The 27070-nt window shown below is 39.1% G+C and overlaps 2 protein-coding genes across 5 annotated transcripts in view; one reads left to right on the plus strand and one right to left on the minus strand.

Moving 5' to 3' along the window:
* LOC125337263 (opsin-3-like) overlaps positions 1–26995 on the plus strand; it is an 88046-nt gene extending 61051 nt beyond the window's left edge. Inside the window, exon 5 of one of the 2 annotated variants that reach the window (XM_048326754.1) lies at positions 23292–26995. In XM_048326754.1, coding sequence (XP_048182711.1) covers positions 23292–23519 — 228 coding nt within the window. In that variant the 3' untranslated portion in view covers positions 23520–26995. Of the gene's footprint in view, positions 1–22076 lie in introns of both variants that reach the window. The other variant, XM_048326764.1, reaches the window with a different exon arrangement.
* ST6GAL2 (ST6 beta-galactoside alpha-2,6-sialyltransferase 2) overlaps positions 19299–27070 on the minus strand; it is a 175445-nt gene continuing 167673 nt past the window's right edge. For all 3 annotated transcript variants that reach the window (XM_048326734.1, XM_048326743.1, XM_048326723.1), the window contains one exon: positions 19299–21620. In XM_048326734.1, the coding sequence (XP_048182691.1) occupies positions 21352–21620 (269 nt within the window). In that variant the 3' untranslated portion in view covers positions 19299–21351. The remainder of the gene's footprint in view (positions 21621–27070) is intronic.

A 27070-nucleotide genomic window follows, 5' to 3' on the forward strand; every position in this document is an offset into this window, starting at 1 on the left:
CAGGTCAGCTACATGCCAAAATAGATAATGAATTTTGTCTCATGAGCACCAAGGCATGTTCTAAAATGCCTACATCTAGTTCAGGTCCCTCATTCCTGTAAATGCCATTTTCAGTACTCAGAAGTGAGCCTCCTAATGTTTCTGTGCTGACAATTCTGACTCTAAAGTTTGATAATGGTGGATCTGGAAGTTTTAAAAGTGTTTTGTAGTAGGAAATCTGAAAAAGACACATAGTTTATGAAAACTTCTTTTTATTAGATTATGTTAGAGGTTGTTCTCTGATTTCTTTCTTCACTATATCCATTACATTATTTCAAAGCAAGCAAAAACCCTTTTATCTTGCTCAGTGTATGCTGGAGGCCACCCTTAGTATTTATCAACAGCAGCATTATATTATTATGGAGCTGAGACAAGGGAAGAGTTAAAGGTAACAGCATTATATTCAAGTTTTGCCACAGCCTGAGGTCGTTCTTGGCCTGCTTCATCTAACCTAAAATTCTTAAACAAAAAAAGAGCCCACTCTTGGAGTTTGAGGAAAAAATCCCCAGCAAGCTGTAAAACCTCCCTGAAATCAGAAGGAAAAAGTTCTACTGCCTTCCCCAAGACTGGGGCTTCGTTTCCAAGGTCTACTTTGAGCTGACATTGAAACAAATAGAACATGCCATTTGAAAAGTGTTAATGCCGAAGAAAACCAGTAACTTTTCCCCCTTACCTTTTATGATTCTTATGAAAAATTCTCAACAGCAGCGTCTGTCTTGCTTCTTTATTCTCTGAGCACTTTGACTGAGGTCCTTGACTGAGAGGTAGTCTGATTGTGCTGTGATCACTGGAGCAGGTTATATAATATTGATAGCAGATACATTTGGCATTGTCTTTACACATGGAGATGTGATGAACCACCCTGAAGAGGAGGATCTTGGTCAGACTGGAGATAGATACTCTTTACTAATGAAACCGAAATGATAGCTAATGTGCAGCATTAACCTGCAGCTCTCCTCTGCTGTGGCACTGTGTATTAGCAGTGAAAAGAATTGGTTTTAACTGACACTGAGAAATGTGCTTCACTCAAAAAGATGAAACCCATCCCTTTGTCTGTTCCTCCTTTCAGAACAGGAACAATAGTAACACCCCCATTCAATGCGTCACTGGTATTCTTGGCACCTCTGTAGTTGTTCTCACACTTTCTTGTAAATTTAACACCTCAGGAAAAGAAGTTTTTAATCTTCCCAGCACTCGGCTTTCCTGGTCTTCATGCTTAGCTGAGAATTGCCATGGAAGGCTGGTGCCTCCCAATACAGAAATTATCTGCCTTCATTTTTCACAGTCCTCTCTTTACAGATGTGAGGTACCACAGTATTTACTCCTGCACCTTATAAATACACAGAACATACGGCATAATTTTTAACTCTCTATGCACAAGTCTTTTTGCTCTGGGAAATGCCCTGAAGACTGTAAATTGGCATTGGTTGAATGCAGCTGTGGTGTTCGCTTCCAGCTATCATAAATCTGTGTGGAGTATTGTGGAACCATCAGCCTCTGAGTCAGCTTTAAAACTCATCCTGGAGAGCACATCTTTAAATTAACTCTCAAGCAGTCCCTGAGTCACTTTCATGAGCCTGGAAATAGAGAGGAAGAGTTTTGTCTTTGGCATTGCCTACTGCACTGACCTGAGGTGATAAATTATTGAGAAAAATAGTGAATTTCTTTCCAGCTGCAGGAACTCCCTCAGATGGGATGGCATGAGGTGTGCTGCTGGCCTTCTTCCTGTGCTATGCTCCAGGAGGAGAGAGATGCACTGTTTAATCTGGACTGTTACTGGGCTGATAACATGCCAGGCAGACATCAAGCTTCATTGACAAAACTGTAAAGCACTAAACTGCTTGAGACCAAATGATGGTGGGGTGAAGCTGGAGGAGAGAGTAGAGAAGACTCCATTTTCCCTGTTCTCTCTTTATGGAAGGCTCTTTTGGCTCTTGGCAATATAACTGTGTGTGCCTGGGGCAGCTTCCCCAAAGGTCAGGCCCCAAAAAGACAGCACACATCCAAGTAAGCTGGGCAAGGTCAGTGTGCTTACTCTTTCACAGTGTGCTTACACAGCAGTCCTTTATAATTAGATATTTAATGTTGTTGTGCAGATTTCGTTTCATCTTATCCTACCTCTCTCAGTGTCTCTTATTCCCATCACGCATCCCTATCAAGTTCCCATTGTGCAAACTTCCACCCATACAGCCACCCCAAACAGATTTTTAATGACAGCTTTCACCATGGCAGTGCTGACAGAAACCTGCTCTTTCACGTTACATGCAAGCAAGTATAAAGCATTCACCCAGGAGACAGGGAGTTTCCCTGTAGCCATGGGTTTACTGCTGAGGAGGTGATCGCTGAGAGCATCCTGCTTTTGTGTGTTCCACAGAACAGCACAGGAACCCCAGCATAGAAGAGCTGTCTGGCTGGTATAACTGCACATGAGGATATACTGCACTGAGAGCCAGGGATTATTAGCTGGATAACCTAATGGTGTGGCAGCTTCAGAGGTTAACCTTGTTTTACACACCAGAAATTCATTTTTTATTGATGTAGAAGTCAAGATGTGAATAGTAAGTGTTCAAGAAGGTGTGGTTATGGATGAGATCACAGTGAGATCGTTATTTCACATAATTTGAAGATGGCACTCAGAGAAAATAGAAATTTGCTGCATTGCTACTGACAGCCAAATTTCACTCAAGTTTTAACCTGTATCCCTTATCGATCTAGAGAACCAATTGTTTGAAAACTATGAATCAGATTACAAGTTACAATCTTTGCTGATGCAAAATAGCCTTGCTCCACTGCAGCTCATGAGCTTTACACTAATTTCTTTCAGATTTTAATCACACAGGTAGTGTACCTAAGTCTCCCTGGAATACTGAAACTCAGGCTAGCGCATCTAACACTCTATTGCATGTTACAATTGGAGAAAAAGTCCACCTAAACCATGTGATCAGTAATGTGCTATTTCTGGTGTCAGAAAATGCCTCTGAGCAAAATGAGGAGGGAAAGTGGGAGGCAAGGGATGCATTAAATTTGAATATAAGTCCCTGATTAGTGATTTGATTTCTAGTGTCTGTCTTCTTGTATTAAAATCATTGCACTTCTAAAAAATAGGTGACCCTGTCATTTTCCCCAAGGATATTGAGAAGTGATGCTGAAAAGAATATACACACTTACTTGAAAGTCATTACTACCGTGACCTTTCCTAATTTATTGTGCAATGGGGCATGATGGGTAAGGGAGAAATTAGGGAGAAAGAATGAAAAAACTAAGCCAAGTACAAAGACTTTTTTTTTATCTGAGGAGATTTGAATAATAATGATAGTGATGTACTTAAAGAGTGTTCCTCAATGGGACCTGGGCCCAACATCGCCCATCAGACACGTCCCAGGCACCTCTGCTATGGCTGTGATGGTCCCCAGGAAACTGTGCCACCTCCACCCTCCTCTTACCTAATGAGTGGCTTGTTGCTCGGGCCAGCCCCCTCTTCTGAGGCCTCTGTGGAACTTCCCAGATGAATAATAGTCTTTCTGTCCTTAATAATAATGTATTTGTTCTCTGTATACGCAGTTTTCTAGTAACACTGTTCAGTCCTTGATCTTACCTTTTGCCCTGAACAGGAAGAAATGCATATGAGCTTTGGGAAAGGGAGATACACATGATTGCGATAAAAAAAAAAAAAAACAGCATTTCTCCACTGGCTGTTATAACAGCTATATTTTCAGTCATTTTTCATGGGGTATTGTACAGTTTTCAGTATCTCCAACAAAAGGTAATGGCTCATTTTTAAAGCTGGAAGAATACGTGGATAAGTTAACCCTGTATTTTTTAAGCTGCTCATTTTCACATTTGGAAAGCTAATATATTTTAACTGCATGAGAACACAAAACTACGGATCCAGAAAGACACTGTGCAATTCGGGGACAGTTGTGCCAAACCACATTTTATACATAAATTGGGACACATCTATTAAGTCCTGCAAAGAGACCATGTTTGCTTCGTTCAAACCTTTGAGAGGTTTGTGGGCTTACCATAAGATTTATCTTGTTGCAATTTTTCATTAAAATTCACATAGATTTCAATACTCATTATCTGGATTTTTTCCTCTCTTCACTGGTAGCTAAGCTGTCTTTGAGTAATTAATAGTCCAAATAGAATGACACACCCAAGCTCTTCAGTTGAAAATAGGTCAAGTCAGAATGATCTCTTACTGCAGAATACTCCAGTGTAGTACAGCTCAGAAATGTTTTGACTTTATTTCTCCACCAACATGTAGTGTTATGACTTTTTAAAGTAGAGGGGCAAAGAGAAGAAAGGTCTCAAGGGCACCTTTGCTGCTGTCATAAGGTATAATTGCATTTCACACAGTAAGTTTAAAATTACTTTAGGAATTTCTCTCGCAGGCCATGACAAAAAGATCAGTTCAGGTAAATAACTTGGGCATCTAACTAGGGTCCCAAGCAGCCCTAGCCAGCCTTCATGCTGCCCCAGGCTACATCCTTTGATACATCCTGTCTCTGTTGACATGTTCTGCCTGTCCTGGACTGGCTTCAACATCACAGAAGGGTTTAGAACTTTCTTCTTCTAGACCCAGGGAAAAACTAGGAAGCAGGCAGCCAGACCACCTCTCATGCAAGCAAAATACTGAATAAAGTTGAAAACTAATACAGAGGAATTAAGAGAAACATAGGATAAGCACATGTGTTTTAAACTATCTAATGATTTTCAGCTTATGGCTAGGGAATGCGCTAAGGGAAATGACACTCAGTTAAAAGATCCTCCTGGAAGACACAGAAAGTGAAGAGCAGCAATATCTCTAAATCTTGTATTAAACAGCATCTAATATGCTATTGTCTCTTCTTATATTGCTCTTTTCATAGCACCAGAGAAACATGAGGCTTCACAGAAGTGGGAAGAGACCACCACATAAGGCAAAGGAAATGAGTCAGAAACCAAGGGGGAAATGCAGTGAGCAGGGTTTGTAGCAAAGACAAGGGGATCCTTTCTTAGTCTATATCCACTCTGCAAAAGCAAACAGGCATTTCTGAAAGGAGAAGAGAGGAGACTTCAAAGAGAGTGAAGCTGAGGAGTCAAATTTGAAGTGACTAGTAGTGCAAAAGGAGAGAAGGAGGGTCCAATATTGTTTGGCATCCTCATCAAAGATATAGGGGGATTGCATGCACCCTCAGATGACACCAAACCTAGTGGTGCCCTTTATGTGCTTGAGGGAAGGGATGCCATCCAGAGGGACATTTACAGGCTTGAGGAGTGAGCCTGAGCAAATGCTATGAAGTTCAATGGGATCAAGTGCAACATCCTGCACCTGGGTCAGGACAACCACCAGTATCCATACAGAATGGGGAATAAATGGACTGAGAGCAGCTCCACTGAGAAGGACTTGGCAGTACTGGTGAGTGCAAAGCTGGACATGACCTGTCAATGTGAGCCTGCAGCCCAGAAAGCCAACTGTATCCTGGGCTGCATCCAAAGCAGCTTGGCCAGCAGGGCCCCTCTGCACTGCTCTGCTGAGACTCCACCTGGGGTACTGCACCCAGCTTTGGGGTCCCAGCACAGGAAAGACATGAACCTGTTGGAGCATGTCCAGAAGAGGGTCATGATAATGGTCAGAGGGCTGGAAGTCGTCTCCCCTGGAGAAAGGCTTGAGGGAGTTTGTGTTGCTCAGCCTGGAGTAAAGAAGGCTCAGAGGAAATCATGTTGTGGTCTTTCAATATTTGGAGGGGGTTTATAAGGAAGACAGATGAAGACTGTTCACCAGGGCCTGTAGTGACAGGAAAAGGGGCAATGCTTTTAAACTGAAAAATGGTAGATTTATACTGGATACAAAAAAAAAAATATATATTTTTTTAGAATGAGGATGATAAGACACTGGAACAGGTTGTCCACAGAAGTGTGGATATCCTGTGGATACCCTGAATTGTTCAAGGCCAAGTTGGACAGGGCTTTGAGAAACACAATCCTGTGAAAGATCTCTGCCCATGGCAGGGTGGTTGGAACTAGATGGTCTTTAAAGGTGCCTTCCAACCCAACCATGATAACATTCTATGATACAGGAAGTAATCTTGTCATATATTTCTTTTTTCTTCCACTTATTCTCTAAACCTGGATGGACTAACTTATTTATTCAGAGGTTTAAGCGATCACTGTAATTTAGAATAAGCTCCTAGGCATGATGCGGGTAGGCATTTTTATATTTGGACCAGCCAAATTTCAAAACAAAAGTATAGCTGTATCTCAGTTTAGAAGGTCATGTCTACTCTAGTGCATCTTCATTGTGATTAGCTTAGAGAAGAGGGAGCATTGCCTCAGCTGTTTCCTGACAACCTTGTAGGCAATGCTGGTCAACAGAAGGGGTCACAGTCACACTTATCCTCGTGGAGACAGGAAAATAAATCAGCATTACCTGCAATGATTGAGTGACAGGAAATTTACATTGCTGCCTGTTTGACAGCTAGCAAGGAAATAGCTGTAGGGGAAAATTTGACCTCTAGAATCATTGTCACTACCCAACAGGCAATAAAACAACAAACTGTTTAAGGATGCAAAGAAATTGTAGGGTTACAGATCTCAACTTTTTCTCCAGTACAGGGAAAACAGGTTCAGTCAAATAGTTTGCCTTTGCCTATCATGATCAGCCTACAGTTGTGCTGGCAATATCAGAACTTCCTTTACAATCAGCTGTTTTTCATACACTTCCACCTGTAACTTTAAACCTGCAGGGTAGATTGATAGACAGGTGGAAGTTTCCAGTATTCACAGCTTACTGTAGAGCAAGAAATGTGGTATGTTCACAGCTAAAAAAAAGGTGTTAGGATTTTTGTAAGCAAGGTCCCTTGGTAGCCTGTTTGCTCTTTCAAGTAGACATCATGGGAAGCTCAACCAAAGTGGTGTTTCTTTGCTGGCTTCACAGGTACATCTGTCCTCAAGGGAGAGTCTGGATCATCAAGAGCTCAGCCAGTCCTAAGAGAAATACAGGGGGAACAAAGGAAGAAATGTTAGCAATTGTGCTGTTTCTCACTTTCCATTACTTCAGTGTGATCTAGAACTTGGGTGAAAGCACTCGGCAGTTTGTTTGCTTTTTTTTTTTTTTCTGAATGGATTTCCAAGTTTGGTGTGGACAGTTAAAGTCCTACAAAGGTATAGGTGATCCACAGGTAGTCTAAACTTGAGCTACTCTTCAAAATGGCATTGCCAAGCCACACTGAATGGATGTCACAGGATCTTCTGTTGCAATAGTCTCAGCTGCAATGGCTGGTCAGGGATCAGACTCAATTTCAGCCTATGCCTTGGTTTGGTTAAGGTCAAGCATTAATTTAGCCTCAGAATTCCCCATTTCAATTCTAATGTTTCTGTTTTTCTGTAATACGTCCAAGTTTTATAAGTAGGACTCCAGTTAAGTATTTGGTACAACTTACCATTTCAAAGCTGAATGCAAGCATAGGTCAGCTGAAGAAAACAGAATGCAACATTCTGTAATGCAATGCAATACAACATACTAGATAAACTAAGAATTTAGTTTCTTTATGAGGACAATCAAATTCAACAGATGAAAAAGAATTGAAAAAGCAAGTGTAACCCTGGCAGTGACAGAGCCTCTAATTTTCTTCTTCTGTTCAATAACTGAGTAATCTTTTGTCATGTGGCAGTGGCATAATACTAAAATTTTATTCAGAGCAGGACATTTTTCTCCATATTGTGTCACTTGAGATTTTTCTCAGTTTTACTGTGTGTACCAGGCATATCTTTGCAGTCATATATCTTAATACAAATTGAAGCAACAATCATTTCAGATTAGATGGATGGAAAAAAACCAAAATGAGTTTTCCTAGACAGAGAAAATTTTTCAGCATTTATGCAACCTCCACTAAATAAATATTTTTAATTGGGTTAATCCTTGGTATTCTTGTAAAGCATATGATTGTCATCATCCTAGTCTTACCACAGGAGAGATTTAAGGATTAATGGTTAGTGCTCAAACCCTCATGGACTTGCTTGAAAATTCTAATTCAAATCTGTAAAACTTTATTTTACGATTTTATCCTGATGTCCTTCTTCCTCCAGGGAAAAAAATCTGCTGTACTCAAATAAATAATCATTGCCATAGTATGGAAAATACAATATAAAACTGTACTGGGCCTGTAAAGACTAATCCCCTTTTCCTTTTAAACTGTATCATTTAATGCAATTCAGAAATCTGACTGTGTCCAAATGAAAATAAATTTGAGGTTCATTATCTTTTGAAGTAGAAGCTGTTACAGAGCTTTGTTCCTCTGATGCTTAGTATAATAACTGCTCTCAATTTATTTGTAGCCAGTTTATAAATCTTTATTCCTCAAAAAGCCCTTCTTCTTTGGTAGTTGTCTTTTCCTTATACTGGGGCACCCTAAGTAGATAACTTTCTATTCCCACATTGCTAGTGTGAACTAGTTTAATTCTTTTCATAATTTCATGTTCAAAACAATTATTCAAATTCTAATTTTGGTACTCATGCTTGGAACTGGGTATTTCATTTGGGAAACTTTTTAGGCATTCACTGGATGTTAGTAGGGAACCAACACCTCAGTGTAGTAGGAGTTATTTCTTATTTCTGTCTTGTTTGCAGTGTTTAACTCTTTATTATTATTATCTTCAGAATCTGAAATGAAAACAAGAACATCAGCTCTACAGTGACTCCTTAAATCCCTTTATCTAAACTAGAACCAGGTTTTCAGAAATGGGTGTATAGATATATGCAGGCGTCCACTACAATAGGTACAACTATTGTATACTGAGTATGGATGACCCTGCTTCAGATGTAATGTGTTGCAGTGGGGATCCTGCAACACGCATATATCAAACCAGGAGTCCCGTGGAAAGGAAATATATATGGACAGACAGATTCTTGATAGCTGTTTCAGAGATGTTTATTTCTCCAGCCGCATGGCCGGGGCTCTGCCGAGGAACTGTTCCAGTCACGGGACCAAGGGTCCTTCTGCCCGCGCAGGGAACACAAACCACCCAATGGGAACGAGGCTGAGCAGGGGCAGGGAAACCCCGTGTCTGTGCCCTCAGGGCCCCTCTCCCAGGGCTACACGGCGGGGGAGGGACCCCAACAGTAATGTTCTAACCCTTTAGGGAAAATACTTGCCCAAGACCTTACAGCTCACCCAGGGCTTTACAGGACTTCTGTGTTTGCTGGCTTTAGGCCAATAGGAATATACTACAAGTAGGATGCAAAGGTTAACCAGACATTCATATCACTTTTCACCTTCACTACTCTTCGCTTCTCTCCCAGCGAGCACCAACTTCAAAAACCAAACACTTTTTTCACTTGTTAGTCAATTTCCCAGTAAAGACTTTTCTCAGTGTAGTATGTGGCTTTTTCAATATTAGAGAAGCTGTTAATATTGCCAATTTTAGTTTCAGCAGGGAAAATAAAAGGACATTTCAGCCCAGATCTCCTTGCTTAGGTTTCTACACCTTGGTTCCTGTTAAAAGTATCTTCAATGAAAAACACTGTCCTTCACCCAGCAGATCAGGCTCTCTTACCAGACTGCATCCCCCATGTGCAGGGACAGCAGTGGCTCAGCAAGGGGGAGGAAATGCAGTGAATCGTAGCCCAGCCCAGTGATCTAATTTATAGGGGAACAGTCAGAATGAAGCTTGCAGGAGAAGTGTCTACGAAGGATGTCTGGACTTCAGGCAGCTCTCTTGAAAGCTGTTTATTGCACAGGCGAAGTTACAGCATTTCAGGGAGTGGGTATCCAGAGCTGCCAGCTCCAGCTTGTAGGCATACCTGAAGCCACCTTCTGTTCAAGTTACTAAGCATTATATACTTTCTTTGCTGAGTATCTTAATACATAACAACCAATAAGCACCATACACAATACCTTTACATTTGCCTATAGCCTATCATAGCTACTACCATCACCATATTATAGTCATTATTATCCAATCACAAGAGTAAGTTATAATTTAAGCTTACAATGGAAAATTCTCAGACCTTTCTTCTACCTGCCACATCAATATGTCTTATTTGCCTGTGATATCTCTCTTTTTGGTAAAAACGTTTTCTATTTACTTATGCTCTTCTTGAGACTTACTTACTTGGGGAAAAACATGTCTTTGTTTGTAGTCACATACCTTTGTCCTAATCATAAAAATCTCCTTCCAACTCAACTCATCTCCTACCTTCGCCTTCTCAGTTATTCAGTGATCACTGGTTAAACAAAACATCTTTTATTCTATATCAAAACTTGCTTTCATTTCTATCTCATCCTCAGTTTCTACATTCAGAGATCTTTCTGCCAAGCCTACATATCTGTGAAACTTTCTTACCAAACTTTCATCCTCTCCAACAGAAACTGAACTATAATTCCATAAAGACATTTACCTGTAATTGGATATTTTGACAGTCTGGAGTTTTGTCTGGAATTTTTTGATAATTTCTTTTGGTTTTGTTCAATATAAGAAAGAAATTCTAGAAGAATTAAAAATTCTGTCATAACAGAAATTCTGATTTCTCAACCCAATGGGTTCTGTTACTGCATTTCTTACACATAAAACCAAATGATTGCTACTAAAACACAGTCACAAATCAAACCCCTCTTGGTAATTTCTAATTCTGCCTTGGGTAAAATCAATACCTAATTGCCTGCAAACCAAGATAAAAGTAAAACCCAGGCAAGATTTATTTCTTATCCTTTACACCCACCACTTAACACAGTGCAGCTCTCATTCCTTGAAAAAGTGTGAGCTCTGTAACAAGTGCCCTCATCCAGCAGTAGAAATCTTCTCTGGCTTAAAAGGTTCTTCCAGCATTCCCATTTCAGAGAACTTCCTGTATCTCATTCATAGCAATTGATGGAAATATAATTTTGGACAACAGAAGCAACAGGGCAGGTGGTAAGGAAATCTGGGGGAGGAGGAGGCTCGTAAGAACCTATGTTTTAGCCAGAGGTGGAATTAATTAGTGCCAAGGAAGAATCAGTAGGTAAAAAGCCCAAGAGCTGCTGAAGTTCCTGTGTGTGTGTGTGTGTGTGTGTGTGACTGTTAGCAGAATGCAAGCGTGACCAACCCTCAAGCAAAAAGATCCTGAGAAATTCACTAGGGAAGATAGTCAGTGGTATTTTACTACAAAAATCACCTCATGGAAATAACACTTTGGATTTCCTTGTGCAGTGTTCTGGGTCTCAGCCTTAATGGAACTCTGTAAGGAACATCTGGAAGATCTCTTTTCCCTAAACACGTGTTACATACATAGCCAAATATAGGCAGTTCATAACCTACCACAAGAAAAAACCCAAACCAACCAACCAACCTCCCCCCCCCCCACACAATAAGATCACATTTCTACAAATATTTAATAATGTACTATATTCATAGCAAGATTGGGGCAGGAATATACCAGCATAAACCGATCACAGTCAGCTGGAGTCTTTATTTTAATCCATTTGGGCTGATCTAGACTCCATGGTGGAAGAACCAAAAATACAAGAAAAAACTGGGTCAGCAGAACAGCATATTGACTGCAACTAAATACATAAATTTTTCAAGTGTTAAAATACTTCTCATTGTTATGCTTTGAACTTCCAGCAAAGCAGGAGTTATTTTAAAATGATCTGGAATCACTCATCCCGTATTACTGTGGTAATAGACCCTTCATTTCTCCTCATGAAGTAGAATGTTACTGTAGGGACCAGTAAATTTGCTGCTGCCTCTGTTAGTCAGGGTCCATCAATCACACTGCAAAACCCTAAACAATTCTAACTTATGAAATAAGAATAAGAAACAGAAGCAGGATTCATTTTGTTGCTATTCACTGAAGTTCTTTGCCTGTTCTTTTTCCAAATGTTGCTTTAGGAAACTCTTCTGAAGTTTCTGTTAGGCAGGAGGAATTAACTTCACATGCTACTCCTATTGTATACTGTATGTGGTTTATTAGCTCTGTGTAAGGCCAAGGAGGAGCATGTGTGAGATAAATATGACAACTGGTCTGTTTTTCCTGCAGTGATAAACGCATTGACAACAACCATGTGTAAACCAATGTGTACTGAAGACACAGTAGCATTGTTAATATCTGCTTTCCTGTGCATAATCAATCCCTTTGAAGTTCAAAAACCATACTGATTCCATTGAAGCATGGGCAAAGGAAAGTTCCTCCCTGTTTCCTCTGACAAAATAACTATCCCCACTATATGATCCCCTCAGCTTTGATTTCTCACTTTGTTAGCTTTGTGTGAGATCACATGATCCACAGGGACTTAATCTAAAAGGAGTATTTTAAAACAATTATCTGAATAGCATGCTACAACCACAAAAATAAGGCAATATTTCTCAGACATGGTATATGCTCTGTTGTTTCTGCTTTCCTTGCTTTTCTACCATGGAACAACTCTGTTAATATTATTTTGGTAACAGCTTACATGTTTTCTTCTCATCTCTACTTCTTGGGATGCTACAACCGCTCATTAAAAATGCCTAATGTCCTGACAGCTACATTCTGCCCTGTGCATTTGTGAAGTCTAAATTAGATCCATCAGATAGCTTATAATTTCATTTGTATAAATGAAAACAAGCACTGGAAACAACTGAAAAATAACCCAATACTTCCAAAGAGGAATATTGCTAAGGGAGAAAAGTAATGTTGCTTGGTCCAGTTGGAAGCATCAGCTAAGACTCCTATCCCCTTTACTGAAAAAGCAGTCTCAGAAACAGGTCCAGAACAGAACCTTCCCCACTTTTCCTTTCTGGTCATCCGTCTTCTCCATACTCAGGATACAGCATTTATCTAAACCTCCTGGCTCATGTGCCTCATGGGCAGTAGGGCTGGGCCTAGGGGTAGAGCTCTGGCACTTTTAGCTTGCCCAAGACATATATTGCATATTTCTTGCCTTAACTTGCCCAAAACTTTTCATGCTGTCCTTGTCTTTGTCCAAAGTGTAGATACTTTAGATCGAGAATGCCGCCTAGTTTACAAAACAGCAGACAACTCCCAAGTCATGAACCCAAACTTCTTGAGGCACATTCATATGGTTTCCTAGAACTACTATCACTAAGTGATGTTTAAAAGATAACACAAAGCCTTCTAGATTTATACAAATCAAAACAATCCAGAATCACCCAAACCTCTTCCATTAGCAACACTCCCACCCCCCATCCCGAGGGCCTTACCTGCACAGGAGACATACCTGCTGCACATGGTAGCAGTAGTGCAGGATGCAGCCAGTACAACATATCCACCAGTGCTCCAGGACTGGGGGTGGAAGAAACCTACCTTTTAGAAGGTGGAGCAGCAAAATATTTTAATCAGGCAGCTCAGTTGCAGTCAGACAACTGTCTGGGAGCAAGGTAATTAACAGCAACTGACACAGCCTGGAGTCAGCACTGGCAGTAATTTTCCCCTCTGGCTGCTTCCATAAAATCAAAGCACCTGTGATGCCAATTGCCTGCCCTCTGTAACCCCTCAGGGTTTCTGGAATCTTCTCACAAGCATATAAGGAGTTGATGTTGCAGTAATTATCCCCTACCTGTCAGCATCTTGGAATCAAGACAGTATTTGATTTGTATTTGTCTATATGCAGAAACAGGTCACCAGAGGAAATTTGTTTTCCTATTTCAGTTATCATACAGATGACTATAAGCACATGGAGGAGGTTGTTTGGAGTGTAGCATTGTAACCCGGTCAGTCTTTTCTCAGTTAAATTTGTGGGATTCATTTGTTTGCAAAGAAGCTGAACTCCAGCAGAAGTCATTTTAAGATCACATCCCAGCACACTAAACCTGACAATAGCAGTATGAGCACCAACAGATGACTTGGGTTTCTCTCCAGATGTGCAGAAAAAAACATAAGAAAAAATGCCAAACCCAAGGAAGTGAATATTAGGAAAAAGGAACAGTCCTGCTCATCTGTTACAGTACACCTAGCCGTTTCTTTCTATTTTCCTGGTGTTTTTCATAATTCCTTGTCTCTCCCCCTTTCTTCCACTTGATCTCATTCTTTACTTTTATAATTTTTAAGGATCCAGCAATCACACCAGCAATGATTTCCCCTGTGATTTGTCACAACCTACTTGTGCTGCCAGTTTTCTGGTGGCTATTCTGTCTCTAGAGTAAAAAACCCCCACTATATTACTGCATTAGAGTTACTTCCCAGTCAGTTTAATATAATCAGTTAATATTTTCATCAAACTAAATAAGCATTTACTTAGCTTATTTTTAGGAAAAAGAAATAACAGGGCACACAATTCTTACTTGCCTTGGTTATCAAGGCATGAAGTTCCACAGTCAGACTATACTTAACTTCCACAACAGTATTGCCATTTCTTTGAAGTGCATTCTCTGGAGTAACTTACTGGTGTAAAAAAGTAGAATCTAAAAAAACAAGGAAGGATATGTATATGGAGTAGACATTGGCAAGTTTTGGGGTGCAGCAGGTAAAACTATGCTGTTCTGATGAAGCAATCAAATTTGTCACACTGGTAAGAATAAGATACCAGGAAAGCTAGAACAGAAGTCCAAACAAACCACAAGTGTTAGTGCTCTGTTCACAGTAATTGATGCAGTCCCACAGTAAGATACTGTTTAATTGCTGCTGCCGGTGCAGTTACCTGCGGAAGGTGGTGGATGTGATTATAGTAAAAGGCTGGCTCTTCCCTTGCTTGTCTAGCTGTTCTTGTCATAGTATCACAGAATAGTTGGCTTGGAGGGTCACTTTTAAAGCTCATCTAGTCCTATCCTCCTGCAATGATCAGGACCTTCTTCAACTCGGCCAAATTGTTCAAGGTCCCATCCAATCTGACCTTGAATATTTCCAGGGATGAGGCACCTACCACCTCTCTGGGCAACCTGTTCCAGTGTTCCACCATGCTCATCATAAAAAATTTATTCCTTATATCTAGTCAAAATGTACACTATTTTAGAATAAAACCATTACTCCTTGTCCTATTGCTACAGGCCCTACCAAAAAGCCTGTCCCATCTTTCCTGTAAGTCCACTTTAAATACTGAAAGGCCACAATAAGGTCTCCCCAGAGCCTTCTCTTCTCCAGGCTGAAGATTCTAACTCTCTCAGCCTTTCCTCATAGAAGAGTGCCCAAGCCCTCTGACCTCTTTGTGGGCCTCCTCTGGATTTGCTTCAACAGGTCCACATCCTTCTCATGCTGGAGGTCCCAGATCTGGATGCAGTACTCTAGGTGGGGTCTCACCAGAGTGGAGGAGAGGAGGAGAATTGCTTCAACAAGTTCATGCTGCAGTCAAGATAGCAAGTTGAATTAATCATCCTGAGATATGAGTCTTTCAGCCAGATCACAACAGGCAAGCTAATAATGCAGATAAACAGACCAAAATGCCTGTATGAAGTTTGACCTCTCAAGAGAATTATGCCCCTAAGAACTACTCAAGTGAAACACAGCTGGCTAAAAATGATAAAAGGTACCTCCAAAAAAGGCATGTTGTTGAAACAAAGGCAGTGAAATTTTGGGAATAAACCTGAAAATGAGTTGCCTCCAAGGCTCTCTGAGATACTATCAGAAAGGTAATGTCACACCTCCGATAGCTGTCCCTGCTGAAGAATAGTGTGTACAGCAAGATGTCCTCTGTGCCCCACACAATATAGTTCATGGATTTCCACCTCTTACTGAGGTAGAGTTTGAATGCAGTGAGATAAGAACATCCTCTCTGATGTCACTGAGAGTGAAGCTGACTGGACATTTAATAGACACAATACAATTTTCTTGTTCGTTTTTTAAATAGAAAAAGCAAAGTTGCCGGATTTCGAACGTATCAATTAGTTGTTTAATTTGTAGATCCCAGCATTCAGTTTATCCTCTAGTGTATCTCACTGATGTGAGTTTTCTGAGAGGTGTTACTTGTGCATCATGACAGTAACTAGCCCCTCAACACTGCCTGTTCAGGAGGTGGTGCAATACACAGGATAAGCTGCATGATTACTGCCAGGAGTGGACACAATGGCAATCCAACTTTTAATGGATGCAAGCAGGCTTGTAGTGATTGAGTTACACAGTACGTCATCACAGACTGAATGACAAGTTACATTTTCCCTTTGGTAAGTTGTTTTTCATTTTAATTAATAATTTATTAAAAAGTCTGTTCTTTTCCGTTAAACATGACACTGGATTCCTTAAATGGGTGGCACAGCCATTTAGATGAAATCTACCAGGATTTAAAGTACACCACCAACTCATCAGAGCATGAACTCCATAGAGGGCTTGGCAATGACAAGAAATTTACTGCTCAGAAATTCACTGAGCAGTGTGGTGAATATATTCTCCCAGGGAATCCTAGCGCACCTGCTCGGGTACACATCTTCGCTTTAGAATAAAACTGGCTTTATAATATTTGCCTCTTTTCTGTAGTTTACTGTGATACCTCCTTGTCAGATTAGCTGTCCATTTCCATTTGAGATTTCAATGAAATTGTGGGCAGAACTGACAGGCACCTTCCCCTCTTTTGTTCCACCTGCAGCTCAGTGAGATTCATTTATGGCAATATGAAAAGACCAGCACTCCTAAACAAATGAAAACAAATGTTTTATTTACAGGAAAAAATCTGTACACTGTGTATACATAAAAATATACAAAATCATAATAGAAAATATAAAAAGTGTTAAAATGTATACAAACACTGCTTAAAAATGTGACTCCTGTAAAATCTTAAGCTTTGTTATTAGAGTACACATTCATTTAAAAAAATCATCATACAAAATAATTCTCAAAGCTATTAAAAAAGTACACAGTCTATATTTGAATTGTTCAATGACTACGTATTTTAAGAGTGATGAGATGATATGAAAAAAAGTAAGGCTTTTACACACAACTCTTATTTCAAGAACAAAATTTTGAATCTGATTGCTAAGCCAGAGAGAAGACATCTGCAGTGTCAAAATTCATTAAGTGGTTCAGGTATGCCCAGATATGGGATACTTTAAATTTCAAACAGTTAAATCAGGTATCCTCCTTGTGTGTGAGAGGATAGATGCTAGGAAAGATTCAAATCATTTTAACAGCAGGCTTCTGAATTACCAACTTCAAAGCAGAATTTCATTTAAATATGCATCAACTTGAGAAAGCGTGAAGGGAAAAAGAGTAACCATTTATTGTTGCAGTCAATGTATTTAATACTCCTTTCACGGTACATTTGTGTCACTGTCCAAATGGCATTTTCCATCCTTAAAAACTTCTGAAGAAAAAAGAAATTAAAAGCCCCACTATGTTTTGCTCCACATGTGTTTTGAACTCCTGTTTAATTCAATCAGTCTCTAAAATGACTGTGTTCAGTCTGTGCAACCAGTGAGTGTACACACTTGTCTTCATTAAAAAAAACCCAACAACTCTTTTGGTTTTCCTGATTTTGGCAAGAGATCTACAGCAACAAGTTCAGAATTTGGGTATCTTCACCAAAGAAAGTGTCTTGACCAAAGACAGGCAATGCTTACATTAAATTTGTACAGTGAGATTGCACGTTAGAGAGTTTATACCACCCCTCTCTCTCTCCAAAGGTACATCAAGGTAATTTCACTGAATTTACCAGAGTTTTTACAGCATAAAACTGCACAACAAAGTAAAAAAAGGTGTAGTAGTTTAATCCAAGGAAGGAGTGAGCTAGGAGTTTATGCTGAGGTAACCTTTAGAACTATAGAGAATGGAACAAGTAATTATTATTTTTCTAGCAAAAAGATTTTGGCTCCAAATGAGGCAAAATATTTCTTGTTTTTTTCTTGATTAAACAAAAGAATACCTTGATTTAACCATCAAAAACTGAATGCATAAAATGATAGAGCACCACAAGTCAGAAAAGTTACAGAATTCACAGTGGGGAAAGAAGAGCATAATTGAATTCAGCATAAACTCAGCGCATTTCCTTAAGCTGCTGCTGTGTTTCTGGTTTGTTTCAGTTAACTTTAACTGTTGTCCACAGCACCAGGGCACAGAAATGAGGCTCGATAGTGTTTGAAGGCAACTTGTTCCTACTTGTCAGTAGAACTCCATAAATTTAAAGCCTACAAGTGCGAAGGAGGCTCAGGGGCCCAATAGCAGAGCCAATTGCTTGGCTGATGATGCACCTCACAATGCACCAGGTTTATACAAACCTCTCTTCTCTAGGTGCTGTCCCACTCCGTGTGTGACAGCCACATGGGAGAGCTACGAAGCCATGCCTGTTTCTTTTCCCCAAAAAGCCCCATGATCTGGGTGAGAAAATGCACTTCCTTTCACATTGCTGTATTTAACAAACAGATCTAAAACCAGCACTCTCACCCATTATTTTTAGAAGATGCGTGGTTCAGTGTTATTACATATTGACTGTTTTAAATTTACTGAATATAGTTCTTTGCAAACATTTCTCTGCCTTCACAAGGCATGGGGAAATGCCCATTAATGTAAAAACACTTGAAGGGCTCTTATAAAAGCCAGCAATGCCAATGCCACAGAGAGTAAGAAGTGGTGAGAGGAACATCTCTGCAGGTCCTTTATGTTTCCCCTCTATTTCTGCCCCTTCCTCCCTTACAGCAAGTGGAGGGGAGCCCTCAACTAGCAAACACACTTGCGCCAAAAACTGAAGGAGGACAAGACAAGGTAGGAGAGAAAACGCTCTTTAAGCAACCACAAGGTGTTTGAACAGGCAGACCAGTAAGACATCACAGTGGAAACCAGTGTTAGAAAGCCGTGCCAGGCTCATTTTTTAAAGGTGGCATCACAGGTTGGTCTTCCTCGTCTGTGAGCAAGCATTTGCAGCACAGCTCTGCAGCATCTTCTGAGGTGATGGTGCTACAGCACCCACATTTGCACTTGTGGAAGGAGGACTGATTGCCATAAAAGTAAGGATATGGCAAAGAAAAAATTTTGGCTGCAAGGGCTTGAATGTGCAGTCCAGTGAACGAAAACTATACAGTTCATTTTATAACATCTCGGACCTGGTTCTACATTGGTATATAAATGATGTACTAAGTAGGTATGCTTAGCACTTGTTACATGAAACTTTATAATTTGCCTTGCTCTGTATAATCAATAGCTATGTTGATTATTCTGACAAATTATTGAGGGAATAAATAATACTACATAATCCTGCTGTAGGTGGTTGAGCAATGCCGTTAGTATTCTTCTTCTGTGAAAATCAAAGTTAAAAGTTAGTGGTTGCAGGCCAGTCAAAGTGATTTTTTTCTTTTTCTTTTTGGAACTCTAGAATTTCCTGCTTATTGAAAAGTAGCATATTCACTAGTCTTAGAAAGCTAAACTCTCTTCCTTTATATTTATGTTGTAGCTAACCCAGGGTACAGCAGAGAGAGACATTTTGCACTGTTCAGACTGCTTATGTTTAGCAAACAGGGTACCAAGCATACGGAAAAATAGATTAGTTCTATGTAGGCTATCTATTCTCCATGCATTTAAATAACAATGTTATTAACTGCAAGAATAAAAGTTGCCACCAGACATAACATTAAAAAGAAATTGGTATGGACTATATCCAGAGTCCAAGGATAGTATGAGTAAAACCTATTAATTTTGATATGTACCAAAATGCCTTATGGACATAACTATCCATACAACACAGAAGTACAGTTATTAGATCATCCACAAATAATTCCTGTCAACAAGAAGAATCTTAAGATCATCATAAAGCCCAAAAAGAAGGCTAAGTCCTATGTGAGACACGTATTCTTCATTTTGAGGAAGGAAAATAATCCTTCCAAAAGATCCTTCCAATAATGCTTCCCAAAGAGCTGAGTGAGAGAAAAAGGATTTTGTGACAATACTTACATTACAATTGAAGATGAAATAGTCATTACTATTGTTTGCTTTTTTTTTTTTTTTTTTGCCTTTCTGGCAAAAGGCTTTTTCCTTAAGTCAAAACACAAAAAATACTTCCCACCACAACCAGTCAGCTATTCTTTTCAATCCCTCTTTGATCTGTCTGCTTTTTTACTGGATGGACATGAGTAGGATATAGCTGTGCTTTTGTGTACACATATTCCTGCTGAACTTAGTCTAAAAGAAAAGGCAGTCAGGTGGGAAAAAAACAAAACAAAACAAAACAAAAAAACTGGAAAAACCCACTCCAAACCATTAACCTCCCACCACCTGGAAAATCTGAAGTCTTGGAAAATATGGAAAATAATGTTTTAAATATATTAGCAATTAGGTAGACTTTTACAAGTACCTTAAAGAATATTGCCCTTGTGTGTTATGAATGAAAATATCAAATTATCTCCAAATGCAATCCGTAGTCAGGTTTTTTGCAGGCATGACAGCTTTTCTGGGTTATAGTATTTCAAACATTAAGTAAAAAATGCTGATATCATCTCCTGTTGTCAGAAAACTCCTCCTATCTGAACAGCAAGAACTTGTGAACAAGTGACTTTGATTCAGATACCAATGAAATACCTAACAAATAATGTCTGTGTTCCTGAATGCTATCTTTGTTGACTTGACAAGAAGTGAGTCCCCTCTATGCTTGCTTTCAGTGTGATGGGTGAATGCTCCACAGCCTCCCTTGGCCTTCTCTGGATCTTTTGTATCTGTGCAGACTTGGGGGAAGGCAGCATTTCCATCTCACACCTTCCTGAGAGTCAGGGAAAGTTTTTCTTCCTAATCAGGTTACAAATGTATTCTTTTTTCTCTAAAGAAATGAGACATTTCTCTCTTCCCTCTTCAGTCAGTGTGAGAATGGGAGACTGGCATCAAAAATACATCCAAGTAGTTTAACTGGTTTAGCTGTGTACAGCCACCCCCCACCACATGTACTTCAGGGCCACCCTAAGCCCCCGTTCAGCTGGAGGCCTGGAACTGAGCCTGCCTAGGAACAGGCATTAAAGTTTACTCTAGTGAATGACTGCACAGCTTGGAGTAGCAATTACTTCATTCTGGGAGAGTGTGAAAATCCCATGAAGCCACAGGAAATGCTGCATTGTTCAACTGGTCGCTCTCTACATACATGAACAATAGAGGCTGTTTCACAATGCCAGGTTTGAAATTAAATAAATTCATTTTAAAAAATTACAGTCTAGCATATGTGGCATGAGACCACAGACAAATTCTGACAGTCACAGCAACAACAATACATTATATTTCTGCCTAAGTACGTCCTTTGCACCTTCATGAGCTAAGCCTTTGCTTTTTTTTCTGTTAACTATTTGCAAAGCCATAATAAATACTCAGGCTCAGAAAAGAAGTATTTCTCATGCCTGCTACTTAATTACAATTTATAGACTCAAGACTAGATTGGTCTAAGATAGTTTTTCAAGTATTCTCTTCTTGTATATAGTACGACAGTAGTACCTTATTGCACATTGTTTCTGAAAGACCTACTTCTACAAGTGTGGGAAATTATTTTGTTTGGGGCACTTGACAGCTTTGAAACCTGGCAAAATGACTTTCCCCTTGCGGTACAGATCATCCTGCAAACCTTTGTTCATCCTCTGCACCAGCAGCTTCTCATAGAGCAGTGGATGGTAGGCCCCTAAGGTACAAGCTGCATCGTAGTAGAGTTCATGGTAGTGACACAGGTCAGTCTGTCGCACTGAAGGGATGTATTCGTACACGTGCACTTCATTACACATGGACATCATGATGAGGATACCTGCAACAAGGAGTGAAACAAAAGTGAACCACTAGCTTTCACTTTTCTCGCAGAAATCTCCCTGCAATCATCCAACCTATTTTTTCTTTCCTGCTTTTCTTTGCTGTGCACACCTTAAGTATTCTGTAAAATCATTAAGTGAAGCAGTCATTCCTTCTATTAGAGCAGCTTTCACTTGTCCCTGATACATAAAGATTGCGGTCTCTGTAGAGTCAACAGGGTAGGACAACAGTCATAAAGAAACAGTGACAAGCCTATAAAGGGCTTGCGTATCACCATCAGCCTCCTGATTGAGAAGACTGCTCTTTCCCACCTCCCCCCACTTACTCTGTGGACTGTCCACAAAACAACCCCCACAGGAATCCTTGAAACATCTCCACCTTATTGCAATGTTAGTCTTTCTTAGTCTGAAATTGAACCAATTCCACTTTTCCCATCCACTTACTTCTCTCTAAGGAGGAAGACCTGGCCAAATACACGCAGAAGGGCACATAAAGAAACATCATCCATGTAGTAGTGGCACAGAAGCCCACAACTTCAGACAATTCTGTGAAGAGTCTCATGGAGAGATACCAAAGATGAACTCCTAGAGCAGTGTTGTCATAAGGAAAAGCCCCTGACCACCTCCTGCTCAGCAAGGAGTAATCTACAAAACGCCGACCCATTTTTTTCTGCCATGTGCCAATGGCACACTATCATCAGCACTGGCAATTGTGGTCTTTATAGCCTTGAAACAAGAGAAATATTGCTATTGCAGCTGCATACTTTCAGATGGACTAATACCAGATAATGATCAACAACATTGCCTTAACTACAATACTTTCACATCAATCACAGCTCCTGGAAGCCTTTTCTTCTTCACAAAGTCATGCAAAAGGAAAGTGACATGAAGGAAGTTTTCGACGCCATTTATTTTTTTAAAGATTTCACTTAAAAAATAAATTTATGTAGAAAATGTATTGAGGCACTTGTAGCACTACTGGTATCCCTATCTGTTGAGTAGGACTGTCAGCTCTCAGAGGAGGTAGCTGAGTAACTCTGCTCACTTGGCACTTACAGATGAGAACTGATACAAGTGTTGCTTGGGGTTTTTTTTCCTGCACAACAGCTTTGGCATCATCAAAGGTGTTTTGGGTAGATCTCAGAAGTGAAATGAATTAACATAAAAAATTATTTTGGTTTGTTAATTAAGCAAAGCCATTTTCTGAAGTTTAATTTACAGTTTGGGAATGCAAAGATTTCAATGGCTTGCAAATGAAAAGAACCCCATGTTCTCCCTGCTGTGTATCATTAGATTATCAAAATGACTTTTCCCTGCCTGATGTGTGAAGTAACTGAAAACCAATTACTTCTGTGATTAAATTTTCTTTTATCATAAATTAAAGGTTCTGAAAATATTTTATAATTGTTCTACAGCTTTACACTCTACAGAATCTATAGTCTTAGAAAAGCTAAGCATATCAATTCTGAAGTTCACAAATTTGAGTGAACTTTAGTCTTAAGCAGCCAGAAACACATATTCATGGTGAAAAAATATTTAATCCCTAATTGGAGAAAAAGTACAAGCTTAATAAACCAAGTTTCCTTGCCTTGAAGATGTTATAGAGATGCTCTGAATTGTAATCTGCCAAGCAGCTATGTCTAGAATTGTTTGGTTTTTTGTTGTTTTAGTTTTACAAATGCTTTCGTCAGCTTTTCCACTGCCAACCTCCTTCCTCCACTGATGGAGAGCCCACCTGCCATTCCAAGGTAACCGTTATCCAGCTGGATCAGAGAGCGGATGGTGGAAACCTGTGCAATAATGAACCACATCCAGAAACAGACAGTAAAATCACTTCTCTCCTGTGCTCAGAGCCAAGCCTGGAGCCAATTTCAAAAGCTATACCACCAACGTCTTAGGAAAACTGGCTCTGATAGAAAGTAGAAGCCTTAACCAAAGTGTGTTTTATTTCACTGCCACATTACCAAGACAACTATAAAAGTAATAAAGGAAGTTGCCGTTTGTGGGATAGGAGAACTGTCCAGAACAAAAATTGTGACCCTTAATATCAGAAAAATAGCCAATTAACGGCCAGGTATGGTTCAACCATGATAAAATTTTAAGCAATATCATTGACTTTCCTGTAAATTAGTTAATGGAGGATTTAGAAGTGGTAAGTTTTAGTTTTTAGTTATCGGTGGTTCAATGTCCTCCAGAATCAATCTAAAAGGCACACTGGGCTATCTGGTTTAGTTCTTTACCTTTCTTGCCTGGTTCCATCCACACCACGTCTTGGCATTTCAGTCTAGATTGCTCACAAATAACCATAACTTCTACTCACATTTTTTTTCATGCTGGACAATGATGTTTGGCAGGAGGAAAGACAGTGACTTGGCAGACTATTTTTTGAGCAGTAACAGCTTATTTATAGCACATTCTTGTGTTGAAGTCTGAAAGATGAGCTACAACAACAAGCAGAGATTATCATGTACAGAACTCCCTGCTTATCTGTCCTGGTGGAATCAGGAGCACCCCTGATACTTCCAGACCTTGTGCATATGTCAAATAATGTGCCTCTGGTGCAATTACCCACACCTGAGATAGTTATCAGAGGCTCCTTTGCTGTCAGCAGAAGAAAGTGAGCACTTTTAGGAAGCAGTACATGTCTAATGGATCATACAAGCCATTTCCCAGAAGTTCCTGGTTTTTTTCTGTTGGCTGTAGGGGAAGCCTGAGTGACAGCATGGATAGTGTACTCCCAGTATGGGATAAAAATTTCACATGTTTAGGGCACTATGGGGCTCACAGCAATATTTAAGAGGTACCTATTTTTTGCTCTAATAAGTCTGAGGGTGACTAACACAAATCCAGACCTGCACTGGAAACAGCTGAAGTTAGGACACACAAGTTCTGCTTTCTAACTGACCCAGACATGGACTATAAACATAGAGCAATTTTATGTGCAAGGATTAAGCTGAAGTGAGATGTTTTGGTTTTTTTTTTTTTCTCCAGAATTCATAATATTAAGGTACGGGAATGGGAGTAAAAGCAGAGAATTACAAAGTATTTAGGGAAGACCAGTAGACATGCACAATTTAAGAAAATGTAAAACCTGAAAGGGAAAGCCTATAGGCTGTGTATAGCATCTAAACATCAAAAAGCTTTTTAGATCTTAAATATCCAATCCATATTTCACATTAAGGAAAAAGTCAGGGTATCCAGCCTGATTTTAGCTTTGACAAACATAACTGGTGCTACCATGCATTCCAAACCACAACCAAAGATAATTCTGCATAGGCCACTCTAATCTACTTCCAACACCCTTGCTGGATTTTCCAAAGTCCCGTTTGAATTACAACTGTAAAAATGGAAAAATGCAAAATAATTCTGCCTGTAGTATGGTAGAACACTCAAAGGTGTGCTTTGTGAATGTTTTATAGTTGAATGGCGATGTTCATGAACACCCAACTGGACACCAAAAAAAAAAGTTAAAAAAAGAATTGCAAGCATGGAATACTCTTTTAAAAATACTATAAAAGATATTATTCCAAAGAAATTATGTGGTTGTAAGAGAAACAATCAAATGCAACTTCGTTATAACAGTACAATAGTAGATGCTAAAACAGTTAAAGTGTTTTGAAATATTACATATTAGTATTTCAAAATCCTTAGAAAAGTGTGTTATCTCTTCTTGGCTTTTTGGTTAAGATCAAGTGTAGTGTAGTACTTTTATTTTTTTCTATTTGGCAAATATCTATGGTGTTAGGAAGTGTTGGGCATAGTTAAAATCAGTCCAATTGGCACAAACAAACCTAGCTTTTACAATCTGCACTGAGAACATTAAAACCAGTTATATGAAGATTAAATTCCTTGCATGGATGGTTTTTACAAATGAACATGTACTATGGATTCTAATCAAAAAAATGTTTTTTCTATTTGTTCCTGGCAATTTGAGTAATTCCAAAGGTTTTAATTTTCCAACATGAATACTACATAGTATGATTAAGCTTTGTGGTTAGCACTCTAATTTAAAAAAGAATGTTTTCTAGTTTACAAATAAATAAAATAGAGTTTAATATACCTGAATCAACAGATGCTGTACGAAAGCATCTAGAATTATAAGTGTAACTCAAACATTCATCAAGAACACAGAATCATTTTAACATAATGTAAAAGATGCTGCAAACATTTAAATAGACATAATCTGATTATTATACTCATAATGTCTCATTTCACACACATCGTAAATTCAGCTACAGAAAATAATTTAGCAAGATATACTAGTAAGTTTGTGTTTGATAATCTGTGTACTTAAAAGTATTACAAATAAGCATAAAGCATTTAGAATATATAGCTTTCTATATGATAGTCTACTACTGTAGTCTCTCTTGATTGGATTACAGATACCACTGGAAGCTCCTTGAAACTGGGCAAAGTGTGCCTCAGTTAATCTTTGGAACATGCAGTAAAAGTAGTTCTGGCTTTTTAAAGCACTTTGTTTCTAAAAAGCTGTTCTTTTACCTCGTTTAGTTCATGAACTATGTGAGAAATACTAACCACAAGAAGACCAAATTATTTATCAAGGAATTGTCACCAAATGGCCCTGTGCCTAAGCTTAATAATTTGTGCAATACTTGTCATCTTTGATGTATAGATACTAGCATTATATAGTAGACCTAGAAAATGACATATTTATAACTTGGTGAATGCAAAAAGCTCTACATTAATCACAGTAATATATTCTGTAATATGAGCATGGACTGGAAAATACTGACCAGAAATATAATGTAATTCTAAATGTATTATTTAATTTTGGGTGATACACTAGAATAATAAAGGTTTTTTTGATGTGATTTAAGGGGAAAGTTTGCTCTTTTATGTCTGCATATTGGGAAGTGGGAGATACTAAAATTTCAGTGTGCTTTTTATTAGAGTAAGAATAATTTGAAGCTTCTGTATTGGAGGTATTATTTATTTGTGTGCTAATACTTGAACAACACTGAGCTGGAAAGAGCGCGCATTATTCTGTTCCTGTACCAACTGCTGGCAGAACAGCTGAAAAACAGCAATAAAGGCAACTCTTGAAATGTCTAATTGTTTCTTTCAGTTCATGAAAGCGCATTTTTTTCTAAGAGCTGGAGATCAGCTGCATACTTCTATGCAACACGCTCTCCGAAGCCATTTTAAATTTGAGCTCTTTTGTCGTACAACGACCTGCTAATGTTGCAGTATAATGATAGCCTTGCTTGTACTATTGTCTTGATGCATGCAAATGAAGATAAAAATAATGTTACTAACTATTAATGATGCATAACTGTTAAAACTGTAATGTTAACTGTAAAGCCTCAAACAGCATTTCCCTTCTCCCAGTAATAAAGTACTCTGGGCTTAGTTATTTTGTGTTCAGTGGATTGTATGTTATGCTAAAATTTCCAGCACATAGCAAAACTACCACCTACACAGACAACCT

The sequence above is a fragment of the Corvus hawaiiensis genome, chromosome 2 (assembly GCF_020740725.1).
Source record: "Corvus hawaiiensis isolate bCorHaw1 chromosome 2, bCorHaw1.pri.cur, whole genome shotgun sequence".
Lineage (NCBI taxonomy): Eukaryota > Metazoa > Chordata > Aves > Passeriformes > Corvidae > Corvus > Corvus hawaiiensis.